Here is a 20,085-nt window from a genome sequence, read left to right on the forward strand (position 1 = left end):
TCTTCTGTTGTTGTTTTAAGGGGGGAATTTAATATGTCTGATAAACTGTAATGGCAACTACCGTGAGAGCAAGGCGAGAACGCCACCCACATACAAGAAGAGTTCACAAAAATACAGCAGTAGATAGCCATTTAACCAAATGCAACTAACATTGCTACTTTTACCATTATTTCAAGGCCAGATCCTTTGCTTATGAAGAAAAGATCGTTTTCTTCCCATGTGCCACAGAAGAATTAGGCTAATAAACCCTGAAACATTTAATTCCCATGAGCCTGAAAGAATTCACATATCTTTCTGTACAAAAACAAAACAAAAACTGACCGTACTTTTAGAATATTTTATCTGTCTCTGTAGTACAAAGTTTCAGAATAGTGTTAACTGCGTATGCAATAATTTGCCCCAAAAAGGAAAGACAAGCGGTTTCTCTCAACCCTGGAGACATTTAAATCATACTCAGGACTGTTCGCACATACAGGTCATCTTCACAAGCTATATTTAAATGGTGTTTTTGCATTTCCTGTGTCTGTATCATTAAAACTTGCATTGTTTCACAATGCTACTTTCTGTCCCACATTGAAAAGCAACCACAAGCGACCTTGCAGAGGCTGGATGGCCATCTGTCATGGTTGCTTTAGCTGAGATTCCTGCATTGCAGGAGATTGGACTAGATGACCCCTGGGGTACCTCCCAACTCTACAATTCTACGATTCTATGACAGATTCCAGCCTAAAAAACCTGGCCTCATGGAGAGTTCTATGTGCTTCCACCACCACCATCTAATTGCTTGGTCATGTGGCTGAATTGATTTTCAGCCTGTGCTGAAGTTGAGGTGAAAGATTATTCACATCCCAACAAACTGGCTCCACTGTGGAGAAATCAGATTACCACTTTGCCACATGGCCAACTGTAATGAGCACCATACACTACTTACTGCATGAAAAGGGCTGGGTTTTGATCTCATGAACTGATCATTGACCATGACAGCCTCTTGTTTGGGATGCTACAGTGATGTGCGGAGTTTGCTTCAATATCCTACACAGCATGATTTCAATGATTTCCTGACATCAACAAGTCTACCACACTTTTACTAGTTATGTCTACTTTATACATGATCTCCTCGTTGGGATTCCCGGCCCTCGCTTATATTTCTATTTTAAAGATAGCAAAATCTGATTTGTACCACTAGTGAATTCCTACAGTTGAAAAAGGAAAGGCAAAGGAATCCTATTCTCCAGTTACACTGGGAGTGAAAGATTTGTGACTGCTACACTGACACAAAGGCTCCTGTATGTTGTATCTGCTCAGCCCAGGAGGAGAAGGATTTACATCTTGGAACATCCCCAAATGGCACAAAAAGGGTACAGATACTCCTCCCCCTCCCACATCCCCAGAAACAACTAACCAAAGCCCACCAATCAGGGACTATGCCAGCACCCTGGACACATGCCACTCATACATGGTGGTCGCCATGAGTAGGCATGTGCAGGACAGTTGTGCATTTTTTGTGTTTTTATGTTGTAAACTGCCCTGTAATCCTTGGAAGAAGGGTGGTGTGTGTGTGTGTGTAACTTAAATGGCAGCAAGAATTCTAAAGCAGTAATGTGGTATACGTGCCTAGGTAAAGGTACCCCTGACCGTTAGGCAGTGCCAGATTTATGTATAGGCTAAGTAGGCTGAAGCCTAGGGCCTCTAAATCTAGGGGGCCTCCCCAGAGGCAGTCTCCCCAGTGCTGCAGTCTCCCCTCTCCCAAAATTGTAAACCCAAGACTTCACGCAAGGGCAGGGCAACTCAGGCCCAGAAACTATTAGACTCAGGACTAGCCAGTGGGACCCAATTTGAAGCAGTGGGGTGCAACTTGTTTTTGTTTTTTTTTTTGTAGGGCCCAAGTTCACAGCCAAAGTCTGCAAAATCTTATAGATATAAATAAAATCCATCTATATTGCCCTGGTGCAGGGGACCCCCTAGGAGTGGTCCATGGGGCCCAATTTGGCCCAATTGCTCCAATTGCCTTAAGGTCACCTCTGATGAGACTGTGCAGGAGTTGGACTGACAAGCCCTGCATCTTCTAGGTCCCTGGTGTCACCATTCAGAGTACAGACTCAAGGAATTGTTATGGAAATAAAGGGGGGCACTTATTGGAAATCAGTTTTGTCACCTCTCCCCCCCCCAAAAAAAACACCCCGAGACAATGAGCCCAGCCACCTTTTATTCACAGTCGCATAAGCACTACGCTACAGCATGGCCATAAACTTGTACGTGCAACCACTGAAATATATACCCAATATGTAACAATGGAGATTTATGTTACTGCTTTATGAATGAACACTGTGTTTTATGAATGGACTCTGTATTTTGTGAATTACCACCAATAGGGAGCTCTAGAATCTGACAGCTAACCAATTGGGTGCTACCAAACAGCGACCCCTATTGCTGAATGCAGGTAACCAGCAGGGAATGCTTCAGCTCAGCCTTTGCACTGTTGACTGAACACCCCCTGCTGTGCAGATAATAGAGAAAGCTTGTAAATTGTATCCCTTCTGGCATCCTGGCCAACTCTACACTGGTGTAAACCCTGGTGCACCAGAAGCACATAATAGCAGCAAATAAAATCTGCCCATACATCAGCAACTGATAAGACTTGTCAACCAGTTCTTCCAAAGTCTTCTTAAATTATAAAGCTCCAAAATACAGGCCAAAAGAGAGCAGGTCTGGGAAGAGTGAGGCATACAATGGGCACTGCCAGTGAAAAGGCCCTGCTCCATGTAACTCCTGCCCTGCCATTTGATAGAGTGCCCACTTGCCCTCCTTCTTGCCATGGAGTGCTCTCTATTGGAGTCTCCAGGTCCAGTAAAAGACCATAAGAAAGGAGAGCAGGGACCCTCAAGTTCCCAACAGCTGTTAATCAAGCAAGCAAGCACACAGGTCACCTTTGTCACAGTCAGGATGCCTATGTCCTGGCCAGGCCTGCACCCAATCTTGTTTTTGTACAATCTTGTTTGTCCTCAGTAACCAAAATTATATTATCAACATATACAAGCAGAAAAGTTGTTTTCCTTCATTTGCAAGGAATTGAACAAAACAAAGTGGCACTAATAAAGAAAAGTTCTAGGGTGGCAACAGAAAGCAAACTAAATATGCTTTTGCAGTTCATCAAAACTATCCAGCAATATCAGGTTATAGGAAAGCTGGTGATATTAACAGTAATCCTTCAGGTTAGTTAATTGGTTCGGCAACTTCCATGCACATGATGTATGATGCTAATTATTCCCCCTAGGAGTTAAATGATAACTAATCAGAGGCAGAAAATATATATACTGCGGCCTGCCCTAAATAGAAGAAGCCTAGCATGGAAGACTTGGGTATAGTATGCAGATCTGAAAGGGCCACAAAATGTATGCTGAAGAATTTGCTAAAACAGTCACAGTAGATCCAGCTGTTGTTAGTAACTCAGTGAAGGTTTGGGAACCTTCAAGGTTCCAAGAGGTCCATTGTTTAACCTCAGAGGATGCCGAGCCATGGTTAAATGCCACAAAGGCTGAACGTGATTCCTTAGAGAGGAACAAGACGTGGGAACTAGTTCCAGGCCTGCCCAGGCCACAAAAGGTTTACAAAGTTCAGTTACTGCAGAAGTTTTTCAGTGTTAATCTTATGCATTTTTTAAAATCACCATGGTATTTAACAATAATATCTAATGTCCTTTAGAGGAGAAATTGTGAATTGTAGAATTTTAGATACCTGTCATTATCCTTGGCTTCACTCAATTTTGTTTATAACACTCTTCCATTTTCTTCTAGTTGTGAGGGTGGGGGGTGGGGAGGAGCCTCACAAGTGGAGTAGCCTAGGGCCTCTCTTCATCTAAATCTGGCCCTGCCGTTAGGTCCCATCACGGACGACTCTGAGGTTGCACGCTCATCTTGCTCTATAGACCAAGGGAGCCAGCGTTTGTCCGCAGACAGCTTCCAGGTCATGCGGGTACTCAGAAGTAAATCTCAGCAAGTTTAATGGTGCTTACTCTCAGATATGTGGGTATAGGATTGTAGCCTTATAAGTTTGTCCAACATCAAAAAGGCTTTTTTTTTTTGCAAATGCAAGGTTTTCTGTTTGCTGCCATCCTCTAGCTATTTCTTAAATTAACCGGATTCTGTGCTCCCTTATCCAAAGAGGTCAGGTTACAGTATCTTTGGAACAAAAGCAATTCAAAACTCTCAAACCATGATCCATAAAAGCTTGATAGAGTCACACCTAAAAATCCATGAAATGTAGCAATGGAATAGTTTATGTCTATCTCAGAAAGAATTCAGATTTAGGGGAAAACTTGAGAGTGGGAAAACCCTGGAGACTCTGATGTCTACATCATTCTCCATGCACAAACCTAGCAACTGACAAACCCTTGGAAGACTTTGCGGTGATTCAGTAAATATGCACTGAGAAATCAGGAAGCTCCTCCTTATCACCCTTTCCAAAAAATAAAGTAGTCATCTTTGTCCCCTGTGATCCCTTTTGCTGTAGCCGCTGATCTGTGTGGTTCCTTATCCTCCTGGAGGCTTGATGTAAACTAGTCACACAACTGCTATGTTGCTCATACAGATTTGGCTCGCATTCCAGAAATCCACATTTTAAGTGCACTTTTGGGGGTCATAGGAATTTATCCTGGATCAGGGTCTGGGCACTTCAGTGAGTTCAGCCTTTTGTATTTAATAGCCAATGGCAATCTAATCTCGGTTGTGTTATTTCCTACAAAACTCTTCCACAGCCTTCCTCTAGTGTATATACGCAACCTGACCTTCAGCACAAGAAGAAATCACGGTAACTTTAGAACATGTAAGAAAAAGCAATATGGAAGAAGCTGAGGAAAAAGCAGTGAAGACAGAAACTTATTTCGTATCCTAATGGCTGACTATGATTTTTAGGAAATTTGAGTGAATAAGTATTTTGTAACACATTAGACAGAATGAATGAGAGAGCGGGAACTCTAAAATGAAATGACTAATGTTCCTATGTTCTTAAAAGGAAATAGGTAAAATCCCAAATTGGTGAACAGGGTGGGTAGGTTAAAAAAAGGAGAGGGCTATTGTCCTGTGCAGAATACCGTATTTTTCGCTCTATAACACGCAGATTTTTTCTCCTAAAAAGGAAGGGGAAATGTCTGTGCGTGTTATGCAGCGAATGTGTGGTCCCTAGAGCCGAAAAATAAGGCAAAAATCAAACCGCGCTTCAGGGAGAAGGGAGCTCCGTGAGAGAGGAAGCTGTTCTTTCCTGCATTCTGCCTCAGGGTCTTACTGCCCACCCTGCTCTGTTTCGTTACTGTGTTTGCTCAAACGGAACAAAGAGCAGGGAAAGCCCCTCCCCTCCAGGCAAAAAGAGAGGGAAGCAGAGCGTCGCTCTATCCTGTCCCTGCTCCGGAGGGAACAATGTTTGTGAAGGGAAGAGAGATTACAGGTTCGGCTTAAAATTCTGATTTGACTTCCTGCTTTTTGTTTTTGGAGACACACAGCATTCAAATATGCTTTCTTCCATTTAAAAGGATGAAATCCTTAAACAGTGGCTGGCTTGTGTGGGTGGGTGGGGGGGAAACTTTTGCCTTCCTTTCCTCACGTTATAGCCCTCTCCTGCATTCTTAGCCTTCTGTGTTTTTCCTTCCCTCCCCACTTAAAATGTGGTTACAAAGCATGGATCCACATGGATCCTCAGGATCTTTGCATTGGGTCACCCCAAATTCACCATCAGAGCACACAGCATGTCCATGGCTACAGCCTGCCCCCCCAAAATCACACACCCACTGTTGCCTGGGGCTGCAATGGTGCAAAAACGTGGTTACAAAGCATGGATCCACAGGGATCCTCAGGATCTTTGCATTGGGTCAGCCAAAATTCACCATCAGAGCACATAGCATGTCCATGGCTACAGCCTGCCCCACCAAAAAAATCACGCACCCACTGTTGCCTGGGGCTGCAATGGTGCAAAAACGTGGTTACAAAGCATGGATCCACAGGGATTCTCAGGATTTTTGCATTGGGTCACCCCAAATTCACCATCAGATCACATGTCTGTGGCCACAGCATGAAGCACAAAAATGATACGTCCACTGTTTCATTCAGAATATTTTTTCCCTTGTTTTCCTCCTCTAAAAACGATGTGCGTGTTATGCTCAGGTGCGTGTTATAGTGCGAAAAATACGGTATGAGATTTCAGCAGGTTGTAGCTTACACCTGCCAAAATTCTATCTCCTCCACAACTATCAATGCCACCTTTTTCACATGGCAATCCCTCATCTCACATGTAACTCTCAATCTGGATAAAATTACAACCCTACCCATGTTTAGATAGAATCCCCACTTTGATCAGTTGGAATTGTTGACTTTAATCCAGCTAGAATCAGTGTGACAAATTCAGTCCCATCAATTTCAGTGGAACTCAAGCATAAATAACGTTATCTGAATTGGGGGCACAGTTGCAAATGTGCCATTTGGAAACCAAAGTTGCTAGTTGCAAATATCCCTTCTGAGAACCAGCCTTAGAGAAAGCCAATAACTAGCTAGATTTGTATTAGTTTTAAGAACACTTTCTGCGTGCCATTCATAATTTTATAAACGTCTGTCATGTCACCTTTCGCCTGGCATTTCTCAAAACTAAAATGTCCCAAACATTGCAAGATTTTCTTCATTGGGGAGTTGCTCCATCTGCTCAAACATTTTGGTTGAACCTTTTCAACTACACAGTATCCTTTTCGAGGTGAGGTGAGCAGAACTGGACATAGTATTCCAAATGTGGTTGTACCATAGATTTGTATACTGTATCAGCAGTTTTCTAATCAATTTCTTTACTAATGATTCTTAGCATGGAATTTGCTTTTTCATAGGCTTGCCATATGTTAGGAAAATTCCCAACATGTCCTAGTTTTTGGGTGTAAAAATGGCATTGGGGGGATTTTACCAAATCGGCAAAATGTCAGGGAAAACACGATGGAAAAGGCAGTGGAAACAGCTCAAAAAGCTTAAAATCACTATTTTGGGGGTTAGGTTCCCCCAATTTGGGTTTGTTCCCCCCAAAAAAGCTTAACAATTTCGCAGGTGTCAGGAATTTTACTTTTTGAAATATGGCAACCCTACCTTTTCACCATTGACACACACTGGGTTGACATCTTCATCAAGCTATCTACTATGACCCCAAGGTCTCATCCCTGGTCCTTCACTGCCAGTTCAGACCCCACAAGGAGGCCTTCACAGTCTCTCTTTGTTTTGATGAAGAAGTATTTGGATTTGATATCCCGCTTTATCACTACCCGAAGGAGTCTCAAAGCGGCTAACATTCTCCTTTCCCTTCCTCCCCCACAACAAACACTCTATGAGGCGAGTGGGGCTGAGAGACTTCAGAGAAGTGTGACTAGCCCAAGGTCACCCAGCAGCTGCATGTGGAGGAGCAGGGAAGCGAACCCAGTTCCCCAGATTATGAGTCTATCGCTCTTAACCACTACACCACTATTTATGAGGTTTTTTTTGTTTTTGTTTTTAGAACTGCTAAAAAAAAAACCCCAGATCAAAGCATAGCTGAAAATTACTAATATTTTATGTAGCAAAAGAAAATGCTTGTTCCAGGAGTAGAAACCATCTGTTGGCATGAGGAAATAAGGCCACAGCAAGGAAATGAAAGAGAAAGATGTAGGCTGCCTTTCCCATGGGAAGGGAGAGGAGCTGGAAATGGCAAGTGGAATACAAGACAAAAGCATGCTGAGCTTTGAAGGAGAAAGGAAGGGCTCGCAAAGTTGATGGGTTAAAGAGCAGAAAGCTTAGTGGACAATGGGAAAATAGGGAACAACACAGAAGAGGAGGCCAGCAAAAGGCTTATTCGTAGATGACAAAGATTGCTTTATTTGTTCTTTGGAAAGGGTGATAAGCAGAGGTAACCAGTGAGTGATGTGTTTAGATGATAGCCTTGACAGAAGATTCCACACAGTTAGCAGATTGCATCTACATCCCCAACACAGAGTGCTCTTGTGCCTAAAATGGTGAAGCAGGCATTTGTGAGCAGGTGTGGACAGTTGCCAAGGGGCTGTGGTCGGGACAAGTTTCTCTCTGAACCTATGGAATGTGGCTTGATCAGGCCAGGACAACAGCTACATGGGCAGCTGTGGGAGCTCAGAGTTAACAGCCTTTCCATATGTTAGCTGATGACACAGGAGGCCAAAGCAGCACCTGCCTTTACGTGTTTGTTTGGTCCCAAACTCCAGAAGCAGTTTAGGACCAGGCTACCTGAAATATCACGTTCTAGCCAAAACTTTGGTGATCCTGTTCTGGGTGCCCCACCAGATGAAAAGAGGCAGTCAACACCTTAAAGGAGAAAACCTTTTTAGTAGTGGCACCCCAGATAAGGAATAATAGCCTTCTGAGGTAAGCTTGGCTGCTGCCATCCTTGTGTCCATTTTTGCACCAAGTTCATCCAGGCCTTTTGAATAAGTTTACTTTAAAAATCATGCATGATGTAGAAAAAGTGGATAGGGAAAAGTTTTTTGAGGCAGAACTCAGGGCCATTCAATGAAGCAGAATATCAGAAGATTCAGGACAGGCAAAAGGAAATAGTTCATCACATAGTGCATAGCTTAACAACGGAATTTTATCCCATGAGATGAGTAATGGCCCCTAGTTGGGATGTCTTTAAAAGAGGATTAGACAAATTCATGAGGGGTAAGACTGTCAATGGTGACTAGCCATAATGGCTGTGAGCAAGATTCAAATAATGAGTCCCAATAGCAGAGCCCACACAAGGATTTCCACATAGGGCAGTGGGGTTTCCCCACTTCTCCTCCCACTGTTTGCCCCCCAAAACTGGTTCAGGGGGTGTTGGAAGAAGAAGGAGGGAGGAAAGAACATGTGTTTAGGTCAATATATTTTCCTGGGATGAAAATCTACATCAAAAACAGTCCAGCTATTAACAATCCCTGTGGCCCAGCTGTTGCAAAGTCCATGTTCCATATTTCACAGATTTGATAGGAAACCCCCAGAGTCCCTTTGTGGGCACCTGTTTAGAAGGGTAGTTTTAGCCAGTGTGCCCACTTTAGAAGGGAGGGGAAGGGAACATACAGAGGTGACTAGGTCATTACACTGTTTTGCTCCTTACACATATCAGCTGGTGAATTTTATTCAGACAGACTCCTGTTTGGAAAATATTAAGATGAAGCCATCAAAAATGCCAGCACACATTAAGCTATTTGCTGTGACAAGGGGAAACAAATGATCCCTCCCACAAAATGAGAAGGTTAACTCCACAAAGCTCTTCGTTTATGGTGCTTCACCAACTTCTCCCCCTCTTTTTATTATCATAAAGAGGTAAATGGTGGAACGAATTAGTTTCTAGCACCCAAACTATTCCAGGACTATGCAAACCTTTCTCTTGGTTTGAGTTATAGTTCTTTATCCCACAGGATAAGACCCTGCAGCTTTCCTTACATGAAACTTTGTGGGTCTGCTAGTCAATTCAGCTCAGTTCAGTTTGATTTAATGTGTTTAGCGAGCAGCCATTGCACACCTAAAAATAATAACAAGAATGCTGCTAATTATAGTGATTTACATTCAATGAGTTATACTAAGGGACTCCTCTCATGACAGACTTCATGGTTGATATTTGCTAGCATGGGCGTAGCCAGGATTTGGGGGGGCAGCCAAAGTTAAGCTTTTTTTAGGAAATCAAAGTTGTTGACCTTTCATTAGGAAATCCTTTTAAAAGCTCCACAGGAGTACAGGAGATGCATAGAAAGAGGACGGGTGTCCTTCAGTTTGTTAAACCTCCTTGACATCATCCTCTTTCTATGCGCCTCCCGATGGAAACCTGCAGATGAGGAAAGGCTGCAGTCTGCCTTTTCCCACAATCAGCTTCTAAGGCACATTTATGGTATTTCAATTTTTACAATTAAAACAGCTCTTTTGCAGAGAAATGCATTCATACAAAAGAGCAGTATTGAAAACAAAAAGTTTCCTTTGCAGGTGCTAGCGAGTATTAAGGAATAGATACAGAGCAACATGGCTGACCTGTTCCATATGGATGGATGAAAGTTTTGTTCCTGGCGCTGAAGGGTGGAAGTTGATTATTTATTGGGTTGGGAGTAGGTATGTCATAGTTCCTATTAGGGCAGGCCTAAGGCATGCACTAGAAGAAAGAGACAGACAGCTGCAGGCGTTCCTAAACATACTGACAAGAAGACAAACCAAGACCATGAATAGGCACTGTAGATCATCTTGGTTCTAAATATTCAATTGATACATCTCTGGAAAATAAATAATGCACAGTACTTTTCTCATGACTCTTTGGAACTGTGTCTCATTCTTACTGTTTCATTTCTCTCACTGTTTTCTTAGCAGTTTGTTTATACCCATGAACAAAAATAACCACTTTTGCATCATAACTTAGTGTCATGATCCTAAGTCCACTTACTGGAAACTTCCCAGTAAGTGAATTTAGGATCATGGCACTAAGATGTCATTTAATTGCTGGGATGTAATTCAGACTAGATGTGCTAATGACTGAAATATCAGATTGTCATTTTATTTCTTTAGATAGTTAAATAAAGCAACAAATTATCATATTCTTAGGACTGAGCAAATGATCTGCATTGGGCACACAACAGAAAATTCTGTTACTGTATTCTTTTATTACTAGAAAAATCTTTTTTAAGAAACAGGAAGTATTTCAGGTAAATGTCAAAATGTCTTGCATGCTTCTTTAAAAATAACACTTTCTAACAAGTTATGAATTATTCTTGCATTTATTTGTTTGCCTGATTTTTCTGTTGTTAGCTGGTTTTAGGCAGTTACTAGTTAGATAGGTGTGGTCATATGGGTATACAATCCTATCAAGTTGTGGTTCTTAAACACAATTGCTCCATTACTTATTTCCATGGTTTATACCCTTCAACTAAGTTTTCAGTGTAGTTTACAAAAATAAGATAAAATGCAAAGACACAAAATAAAAGATGATAAACATATTTTTACAGAGTACTATCAGTTGCATGGAAATAAGTTCCATGTACTCTGGAAGTAATGTTTTTATAACTGGATTATTTTTTGTCATAGTAAAAAATAGAATATGTGTTCTAGCAACGTGGTAACATTTTGAATGGTCAGTTCTCTGTAAAGATATATTTATACTTAAATAAATCCTGACATTGTTATGTCCAAAAATATCCTGTTTATGAATGCTCATGGAGTTATTCACACAGAATAAACATTCGGACTGTGATTTAATAAGATAGATATTCTTGATGGCAGCAGCAAGACTTGGGACTATTGTCAAAAGGGCAGAACAAAATGTACCAGGTGTACAAAAGCACTTACAGGCTTGTGAAAAATAGATAGGTGAGCTAGAAAGCATCAGACAAGAGCCTCACAATTAATTCAGAATATCACAGCATGCCTACTTCATCCTGCTGACCAGCCAGTCTTCATTACTAGGTTTTATAGCTGTTGTGATACTAGCCCCAGCCAGTCTTCTTAAAATAAAACCCCAATCTTAATGTGCCTTCTGACAGCATGTGCTTACACAAACATAGCTGATGCCTTTGTTATATTCCATGCTTCCATATCCCATCTCCTGTCCTATTATGGTTTTAGAATGTTACTATTAGCCTTGCTAGTTTGACAGATAGCGTAAAAGAACGTGACAATTTTCCTGTACTGATAAAAGCAAAAAAAGACAGTCTTTTTATCTTCTCTTTTTTTTTTTTTTTGTAAAGAGAGTGTCTCTCTTCTCAACTTTCCACATTAAGCAGAATGTTAAGCACAGAAGGCAAGCAAACATACAAGAAACAAGGGAACATTCACAAACAAGAAGCAAAAACAATCATTCTCAATGAAAAACTCCACTGGATAAGTCAATTCAGTCTTACCTGCCAAGTGGAAGAGAAGACCGAGTTGCCTTCCTTTTACAAAGACACTGTGCTCTTGGAAGGCTTCGGGGATCTAGCTTGCATGACCAAGACTGAAGGTATTAATCAGGCCCAGAAGAACACAGAGACAGAAGCTTCCCCTCGCTTTCTTTCTAGATCTATCAGTGACTGAAGTAATGCAGGAAATAGGGAAGAGAGCAGAAGAGGAACGTAGTTCCTGTTAAGAGAAATACCACACAGAAGAAACAGGAGGTACAGCCTCTCAGTTATGTTTCTCCCCCCCCCCCCCGGCTTTTGTCTGAAAGCCTCTTTTGCTGTTGTTTTGCCCCCACCCACAACTGTTGCTCTGTGGTGCTAAGCTTTGGCAGTCAAGTTCTGAGATTGCATTTCCCCTCTCCTGGTCTCCTCTCACACTGTTCAGAGAGCAATGACTTTGTTGAGCTGAGCCCGTTTGTGCTATATTTAACCAGTGTTCTCAGCAAGTCAAGCCTGTCAACAGCTGAGAAGTTTGAAGCAGGCTTTGCCGAGTTCCTCAGCTGCTGAGTTATCAGTGGATATAGAACTGCACTCTATAGCTACCTCAGTACGTACATATGAAGGAACCTCACTTTTTGCAGGAAGAGTAAACATGATCAAACATGATCAAACACAAACAGGGTGTGCAATTCCTTTTATCCCTCAAACATGATCCCATAAACATGATCAAACACAAACAGGGTGTGCAATTCATTTTATCCCTCAAAAAAGAATTGTGGAGAAGGGTCAGCAGGTCAATGTCATTTTAAAAATTATTTTGAGATTTTTTGGTTTTTTTAATAAAAAAAACATTTACAGGAAAATCGTCATGTGAAAAGCCAACAGTATTCATTAGAAAGCTATCACAAACAAGGACCTTTTAAGTAATCTGTCGCCAATTTTGAAGCAATTTAAACTATTTTGGTGTGTGGAATGCTAACAAGGCTCACATTAGGCACTTTGGCATTCTAGCATCCTGTTTACAGAATCAACTATCCTGGGATACAGCGCAGTGAATCAACTTCAATCCTTGGTTTGTTTACATCCGAAGGGTGAAGCACAGGTCAGGGTGAGCTTAGGGAGAGACAGCACCCTTGGCAGAACCAGTTCTTGACTCGGCTTACTTTCAGCCTGCGATAAAGTGATCCCGTAAACAAACTGCAGGGTGTGTTGTTTTTTTTAGCTCTGGTGGTTGGGGGTCATATTTGCACAGAACATTTGCAACAAACAGTGAATGACCCAAGAAAATCAGCACAGTCTTTTGTTCTGTCCTGGGAATTACTTATCCATTTAGCTAGAAGAAGATGCTATCCTAAGGAGGATAACCTGAGGTAACAACATCTGAATCTTGATTGGGTGAACAAGCCTTAGCCCAGAGGTGAGGTCATAGTGGCCCTCTAGATGTTGTTAAGATTACACCTCCCATCATCCCAGGCCCATTTTCCATGCCAGATGGGGCTGATGTGGGTTGCAATCCAATATCATCTGAAGGGCTACAGATTCTCAACAGCTGCCCTAACTGAATTAATACTAGAACAATGCTATGTACCACTTGGGACAAGGTAGGGGCTTGTGAACGAATGCATCTCCCTACCTGCTGCCTCAGGTCCTCTCCACATGGAAAAATTAAATCTCAGGGAGAAAGGGTCTTACCAAACTTTAAGACTTGTCAGCTTTCCATGCACTGGAATATCTACTCACCAGGTCAGATGGTGGGTGAGGTTTCCACCCCGGGTGGTGGCTGTGGAGTCTTTTGTCTGGATTCCCACCAGAACCCATTTTTAAACTGGTGTATCCCTATCTGTTGCAGCCGTGGCATCACCCACCCACCCAGCCCCCCCTGTACTTGTATCTTTTCTTTCAGGCTAACCATTTCCTTTCTAGGTTCATGGGCGTTGCTACGGTAGGACAATGGCTGCTGTTTTTCAGAGCCAGGAAGGAATTTCCCCTGCTCTACAGGTCTTGCCTTCCCTGTAGCAATTGTCACAACTTTGGTGGTTTTAGGCTTTGGGTGGAATCCATTAGTCTAATATTCAGTGAGCGGGTGATGCGGTGACTTGCCCCTTCTGTGGCGGCGATATCTGGGTTACCCGTTAAAGGGGTCTTGAGGGGAGTCTCTGGCCACAAGCGCACAGTGCTGAGTCGTAGTACTCTCCTCAGCTGTGTGGATAAAGGGGGCCAGCTGTGTGAACACACATTTTGCAGTGTCCCCGAATTCCTGACCCTGTCTAGCCTCAGATCCCCAGCAGGGGGCTGAGAGGGATACACGCCCGATGCCTAAGCCAAGGTTTCCTACATCTGACTCATAGAATCATAGAATAATAGAGTTGGAATAGACCACAAGGGCCAACGAGTCCAACCCCCTGCCAAGCAGGAAACACCATCAGAGCACTCCTGACATATGGTTGTCAAGCCTCTGCTTAAAGACCTCCAAAGAAGGAGACTCCACCACACTCCTTGGCAGCAAATTCCACTTTCGAACAGCTCTTACTGTCAGGAAGTTCTTCCTAATGTTTAGGTGGAATCTTCTTTCTTGTAGAAAGAAGTGATGCAAGTGACTCTGTGATGCAACTTCTGCTTCATAGCTTCCAACCTACCTGCAGCTCAGTCCTGGCAATTGCCTTTGCCTTGATGGACCTTGTTGACAGAGAGAGACTTTTTTATTGGAAAAGAACAAAGAATTACATAGTTGCAGATCGTTTAGTATTCCAGCCCAGGATGTGCAGCGCAGGATCTGCAGTGAAGGATACCACTACAGATATCTGCCAAGACTCAGCTTAAATGCCTTTCAGGAAGGAGAGTCCACCACCACCCAAGTCTATTTCATTGTTGAGCAGCCCTTACTCTAAGAACATTTCCCTAATGCTGAGCTGAAATCTTTCCTGTATCTTCCAACCTCTGGAGCAACAGAGAACACAAGCCCCTCACTCCCAATCTCCTGTATTGGAAGACCTCTATTGTGTTGTTCTCCCTCTTTATTTCCTCTTCTCTAGGCTAAACATCCCTTACGTTGCTTTCTGAAATACATGATGATGGTCCTTCTTCAAATCCTTAATGTGATCTGATATTCCATTTACCTTTCACATCCTGCTGTTTCTGGGAAAAGAATGTCCCTTCCATCTGCCAGTGAAACAAAACAGCTGCCTCTTATAACATGCTGCCTCAGAATTAGCCTCCTTGCTTTGTCCAATGATGAGGCTAGTCTTGAATAAATCACTACTAGCGGGGAGATTGTCTAAAATGCTGCAAACCACAACTGACTCATTCTGGGACAGGTGCCCCTCCAAATGCATGGGCTACTCAGATTAAATATTTTGTGGACGGCAGCCATAGGCTTAGCTATGAATATTTCAATGGGAGATGAGAAATAAATAGCTTGGTGCCAATGTCCTTTACCTCAAAAGGTATGTTGTTATGATCGCACTCGGGTTACCTCACGCTGTGGTACTGCAGCGCTTGGCAAGGGCTGAAAATTTAGGCTGCTCTTAAAGTTTTGTATGAAACACAGTTCAATATCTGTAGACAAACAGGACTGCTCAAAAGGGAACATATTTGGTGCGCTGTCTCTCCATTTGCTTCTGTTATTCATTGACTATCCTCATTCCTAATCTATAATTACTTATGACCTGGCTGTGACATGAATATCTTGATATCCACTGACAAAACTGAATTGTTCAAAGGCAGTGCAGTCAGCAGATGCCAGTGCAAGGTTCTAATGGGGAACAGAGAAGAATGGCCTTTAGATTACTCTTGGGAGCAAAATCTATTTTGCACAGGTATTTGTTTACATATTTAAGAAATAGCAATAGCTGAATTCTGTGCAAACAAAAATTTCAGGGCTTTTTTTCTTTTTAATTTTTTTTATTAGAAATTTCAACACAATACAGTGGTACCTCAGGTTAAGTACTTAATTCGTTCTGGAGGTCCGTTCTTAACCTGAAACTGTTCTTAACCTGAAGCACCACTTTAGCTAATGGGGCCTCCTGCTGCCACCATGCCACTGGAGCCCAATTTCTGTTCTCATCCTGAAGCAAAGTTCTTAACCTGAAGCACTATTTCTGGCTTAGCAGAGTCTGTAACCTGAAGCGTATGTAACCTGAGGTACCACTGTAGTTTTAACAAAAATACATCATCCATATTGTTTTTCCCCTCCATTTTTTCCCTCCCCCTCCCCCCTAAACAGAAAACCCAACCTCCCACCCCACCTTCCGACTTCCCTCAACTCCTTTCTCTGGTTTCTCAACACATATGTCTATCTGCATGTTATAAAATTGTAAAGATCCTCGAATTATCTATCTATATATTACAGTACAGAATTTGTGAATGTTTATTCATCAGGGCTTTTTTTCCAAGGAAACCCCATGTATACTGCTGTGTAGAATGCCGACACAGCCCTCAAATAAGGATGGATAAATCTGACCATTTTTATTTCTCTTGGTTTCTTGTTTCCTCAAACTTTAGTTCAACTTCAGTTCAACCCATTTCCACATTAGTTTGTGATTTTATTAAAGGTCTGCACAAAACTTACATTTTCATGTGCATTCATCCTAATAATTCTGCAAGCAATTCTCCACCATAAGGGCCCATAATTGTAAGTGCCCTGGAGCAGGGCATTCTCTGTGCGCTTCCCCCATTACGTCTTTTGGGTGGAGAACTGCACTGCAAAAATTTGGAGAAGTGCAAATTTTGAAAGTTTGCGCTTATCCACATTTACCTTTTGCCCCATGCTTAACAAACACAGGTCCACGCTTTAAAGCTCAATGTCCCAGCGCTCTGTTTTTCACCCTGGAGTGTTCCCCGTGAAAACCTGCTCTTTAAAGCTGAAGTACAACAAATGGCAATTTGGGTTATCCATGGATTTGCTGTTTGCTCCAATTCAGGTTTTCATGGTGAAAAGCTTTGGGGCAAAAAACAGAGCTTTAAACATGGAACTTTAAAGTGCAGACCATACCTGGAAAGCACAGAGGAAAGGTAAGTGTGGATAAACCCATAGTTGCATTTTGGTTTGTGTCCATGGGCGTGGCCAAGGGGGAGCAGGGAGGGACAGCTGCCCCCCTAAATCAATAAAATTCAATAAAAATACATAGCTAACTGAGGTTCTGCCCCCCTAAGAAAATGCTTCCCCCCCCCGAACAAAAATCCTGGCTACGCCCATGTTTGTGTCTGAGCACAGATTAGGTAGGTTCACTTCAGTGCAATTTTTCTAGAAAAAGAGGTACCGGAACTCACCAAGAATGCCTCCCTTGTTCTCTTATAATGGCAATGGCACACACCTGAGAGGTGCCAGAACTGAGTTCCAGTGAGTTCCGGCTGGAAAAAAAGCCTTGGTTCACAGTAAAGTGCCAACTCAATATCCCCTTCCCTGCCTTCTGCCAAGTGCAGATGATAAATCACACTCCCGAGCAACAGTCAGCATCCCTCTAAGCAAAAGCCACGCCCCTCTGAGCAAAAGGGGCTATAGGCACCAGTTTTGGGGGGTATGGGTGTCCGGTATAGAAATATAGAGCATTTGACACCAACAAGCCTACACGATATCCTTCCCATGCCTACTCATCCAAATGGCACATTGGGGTTAGCCAAATCAATGAGGATGACACAGTCCAAAACAGTGTTATGTGAGACCTTTGCTTAAACTTACAGTGGTGCCTCGCAAGACAAAAAGAATCCGTTCTGTGATTCTCTTCGTCTAGCGGTTTTTTCGTCTTGCGAAGCAAGCCCATTGATTAGCGGATTAGCGCTATTAGCGGCTTTTAGTGGCTTTTAGAGGCTTATCTGCTGATCGGATCAGCTGATAAGCGGCTTAGCGGCTTAGAAAAGGGGGGGAGGGGAAAAAACCAGCAGGAACTCGCAAGACATTGTCGTCTTGCGAAGCAAGCCCATAGGAAATTCATTTTGCGAAGCACCTCCAAAACGGAAAACTCTTTCGTCTAGCGAGTTTTCCGTCTTGCGAGGCATTCGTCTTGCGGGGCACCACTGTATTTGCTGTGCTATCTTTTCTCCAATTTATGACTATGAGGTAAGCAATTGTCCAAACAATCGTCTTGTTCATAGGGTGTAGGCAACATGGTGTATTCCGTCCTGAGACTTCTCTCTCAGTCTAGATAGTATTTAACAAAACTCAACAAAGCTCTCATACATAGATTTATTGAAGAGAATCAAGGCACCAACAGGCTGTTCTTTATGAAGTTTATGGAGTAATGTAAGAATGAGCAGTGCTTTTTTTCTTTAAAAATGTTTAGGGGTACTCTTATTTTCCTACTCATATTGAAATACTGCCCCTCAATGAGGCCAAACTTAGATTCACAAAATGTTTAGGGGTATGTGTACCCCTGCGTCCCCCCAGAAAAAAAGCACTGAGTATGCGTATACCTGGTATGGAAGAACTAGACTGCCTCCCATCAGCCGTAGCTAGGCTGCCCAATGCTTAGGGATGATGGGTATTTTTATTCATAGCATCTAAAGGGCATCATGTTGGCCAACCCTGCATTAATTATAAGTGCCTTGGAGCAAGGCATTAATAATGTATGTTTTTAGTACAGTTCCTAGCATACTTTTGATATCTAATATATATGAAATAGCTAGAACAGTGGCCATGGTGGTCATAGCTGCAGCGGTATAATAAGCTGGAGTAAGGCATACATATTGAGCCTCAGTCCAGGCAAAAAAATCAAGTGCCAGTTTCACTACAATCATCAACAGGACAAAAACTCAATTATCTCTAGACTAGATGGAGGCCATTTAACCTAGAATGCTTTTCTATCAGCACAGTAATGGAAAAAAGTATGATATCATGTAGAGTACTGTATATTCCATTTCCGGCAATGTTGTCTGAAACAATGCTGGCGAGATCATTATTTAAGTCCCATTGATTTCAGTGGGGAGAATTGAACGCATGTTGAAATCCCTTTCACTGAAATCTTCGTTCCAGTTCCGCTAGCTGCATTAACAATTCGAAATGGACAATTGGCTAATTTCTAATTCCTGCAGTTCTTCCTGTGTAGCAAAACAGGAAACTGGTGCCCCAATAAACAAAAGATTATGTGGAAAGTGTGAAGGGAGATTGGTGGCTATAAATTACTCACAGTATACTCTGGTGCTGTTAAGAAACAGATCTCAGCAAGATTACGCTATTACAAATAGTTTTAAGGATTGTAGAATAGTCCAGATTTAGGAAAGCAACCATTATTCAGTGGCTGATATATGATTCTGCACATGTGGTTTTTAAAATTATTATTTTAAAATCATTTTAAAAGTCATAATTACCTAAGCTGACATTGGTTTCATTTTTGCTTGATGCCTGTAAATGATTTTAAAATATCTAAATACTGAGGGGGTGTGTGTGTGTTATGTGACTTAAGTAGATATTTTGATGTACAAATTAAGACCAATATTTCCCCTTTCCAATTTACAACACTCAGATTTTGGTTAGGGCTATGCCAGCTGAAGTCCCTCAGCAGCATGTATCTTCAGGAAAATTAACCCCCCAAATATGGGATCCTCTCCAAACCTGGATCCTTAATTTGGGGATTCAAACTTAATGGGCTTATATCTTCCACCCTGACTCAACTAAGGCTGGGGTAAGTCCCAAATAAGAGGTGTGGTCAGATGAGGCAGGGGGAGACAACCGTATTCCAAATCCCATTCAGCTAGGTCATGTGACCTCAGGATTAGAGAAGCCGCCCTCCAAGAATCCTGGAAGCTGTAGTTTACCCTTTACAGAGCTACAATTCCTGCACCCTTCACAAACAACATTTCCCAGGATTCTTCAGGGGAAGTTAATGCTTTAAATGTATAGTGTGTATGCAGCCTAGTTCACTGGAACTTGTAGACTATATCTGTTTAGATGAGGGCATAACTATTTGCAATTTGAGAATATTAAGAAAGAAAGAAAACAGCCTGAAGATTGGAGCTTGCTGCAAGTGGTAGCAGTCAAAACATTTCCATCTGGCAGAACCAGCATGGGAACACACTAAGGTGTGTTGAACTGATGTTAGTTTGGGAGTAGTACTAGTGTTATCAAGATAACTCGAAAGTTTGACACGTTTTTGCTTGGCTTGTAATAAAGGTTTTACCTGCAGTTTAGGTTATTGTTGCCTCTGGGATTAGATCCTATTTTAGAAGCTTCTGAATGATATTTGTCTAAAATGATGAATCATGTTCACATCTATAAAATCCACTCGGGAATAGCTTAGTGT

At 42.2% G+C, this 20,085-nt stretch overlaps 2 protein-coding genes across 3 annotated transcripts in view; one reads left to right on the plus strand and one right to left on the minus strand.

Annotated features, from left to right (window-relative positions):
- Nucleotides 1–12,303, minus strand: part of FILIP1 (filamin A interacting protein 1) — an 80,972-nt gene extending 68,669 nt beyond the window's left edge. For both annotated transcript variants that reach the window (XM_081187331.1, XM_081187332.1), the window contains exon 1: nucleotides 11,876–12,303. The gene's annotated coding sequence lies outside the window, so the exon portion shown is untranslated. The remainder of the gene's footprint in view (nucleotides 1–11,875) is intronic.
- A 1,022-nt stretch (nucleotides 12,304–13,325) lies between these two features.
- Nucleotides 13,326–20,085, plus strand: part of SENP6 (SUMO specific peptidase 6) — a 73,880-nt gene continuing 67,120 nt past the window's right edge. Inside the window, exon 1 of the mRNA XM_081187337.1 lies at nucleotides 13,326–13,452. Coding sequence (XP_081043463.1) covers nucleotides 13,434–13,452 — 19 coding nt within the window. The 5' untranslated portion in view covers nucleotides 13,326–13,433. The remainder of the gene's footprint in view (nucleotides 13,453–20,085) is intronic.

The sequence above is a fragment of the Podarcis bocagei genome (assembly GCF_964188305.1).
Source record: "Podarcis bocagei genome assembly, chromosome: 3".
NCBI classification, from domain to species: Eukaryota; Metazoa; Chordata; class Lepidosauria; order Squamata; family Lacertidae; genus Podarcis; species Podarcis bocagei.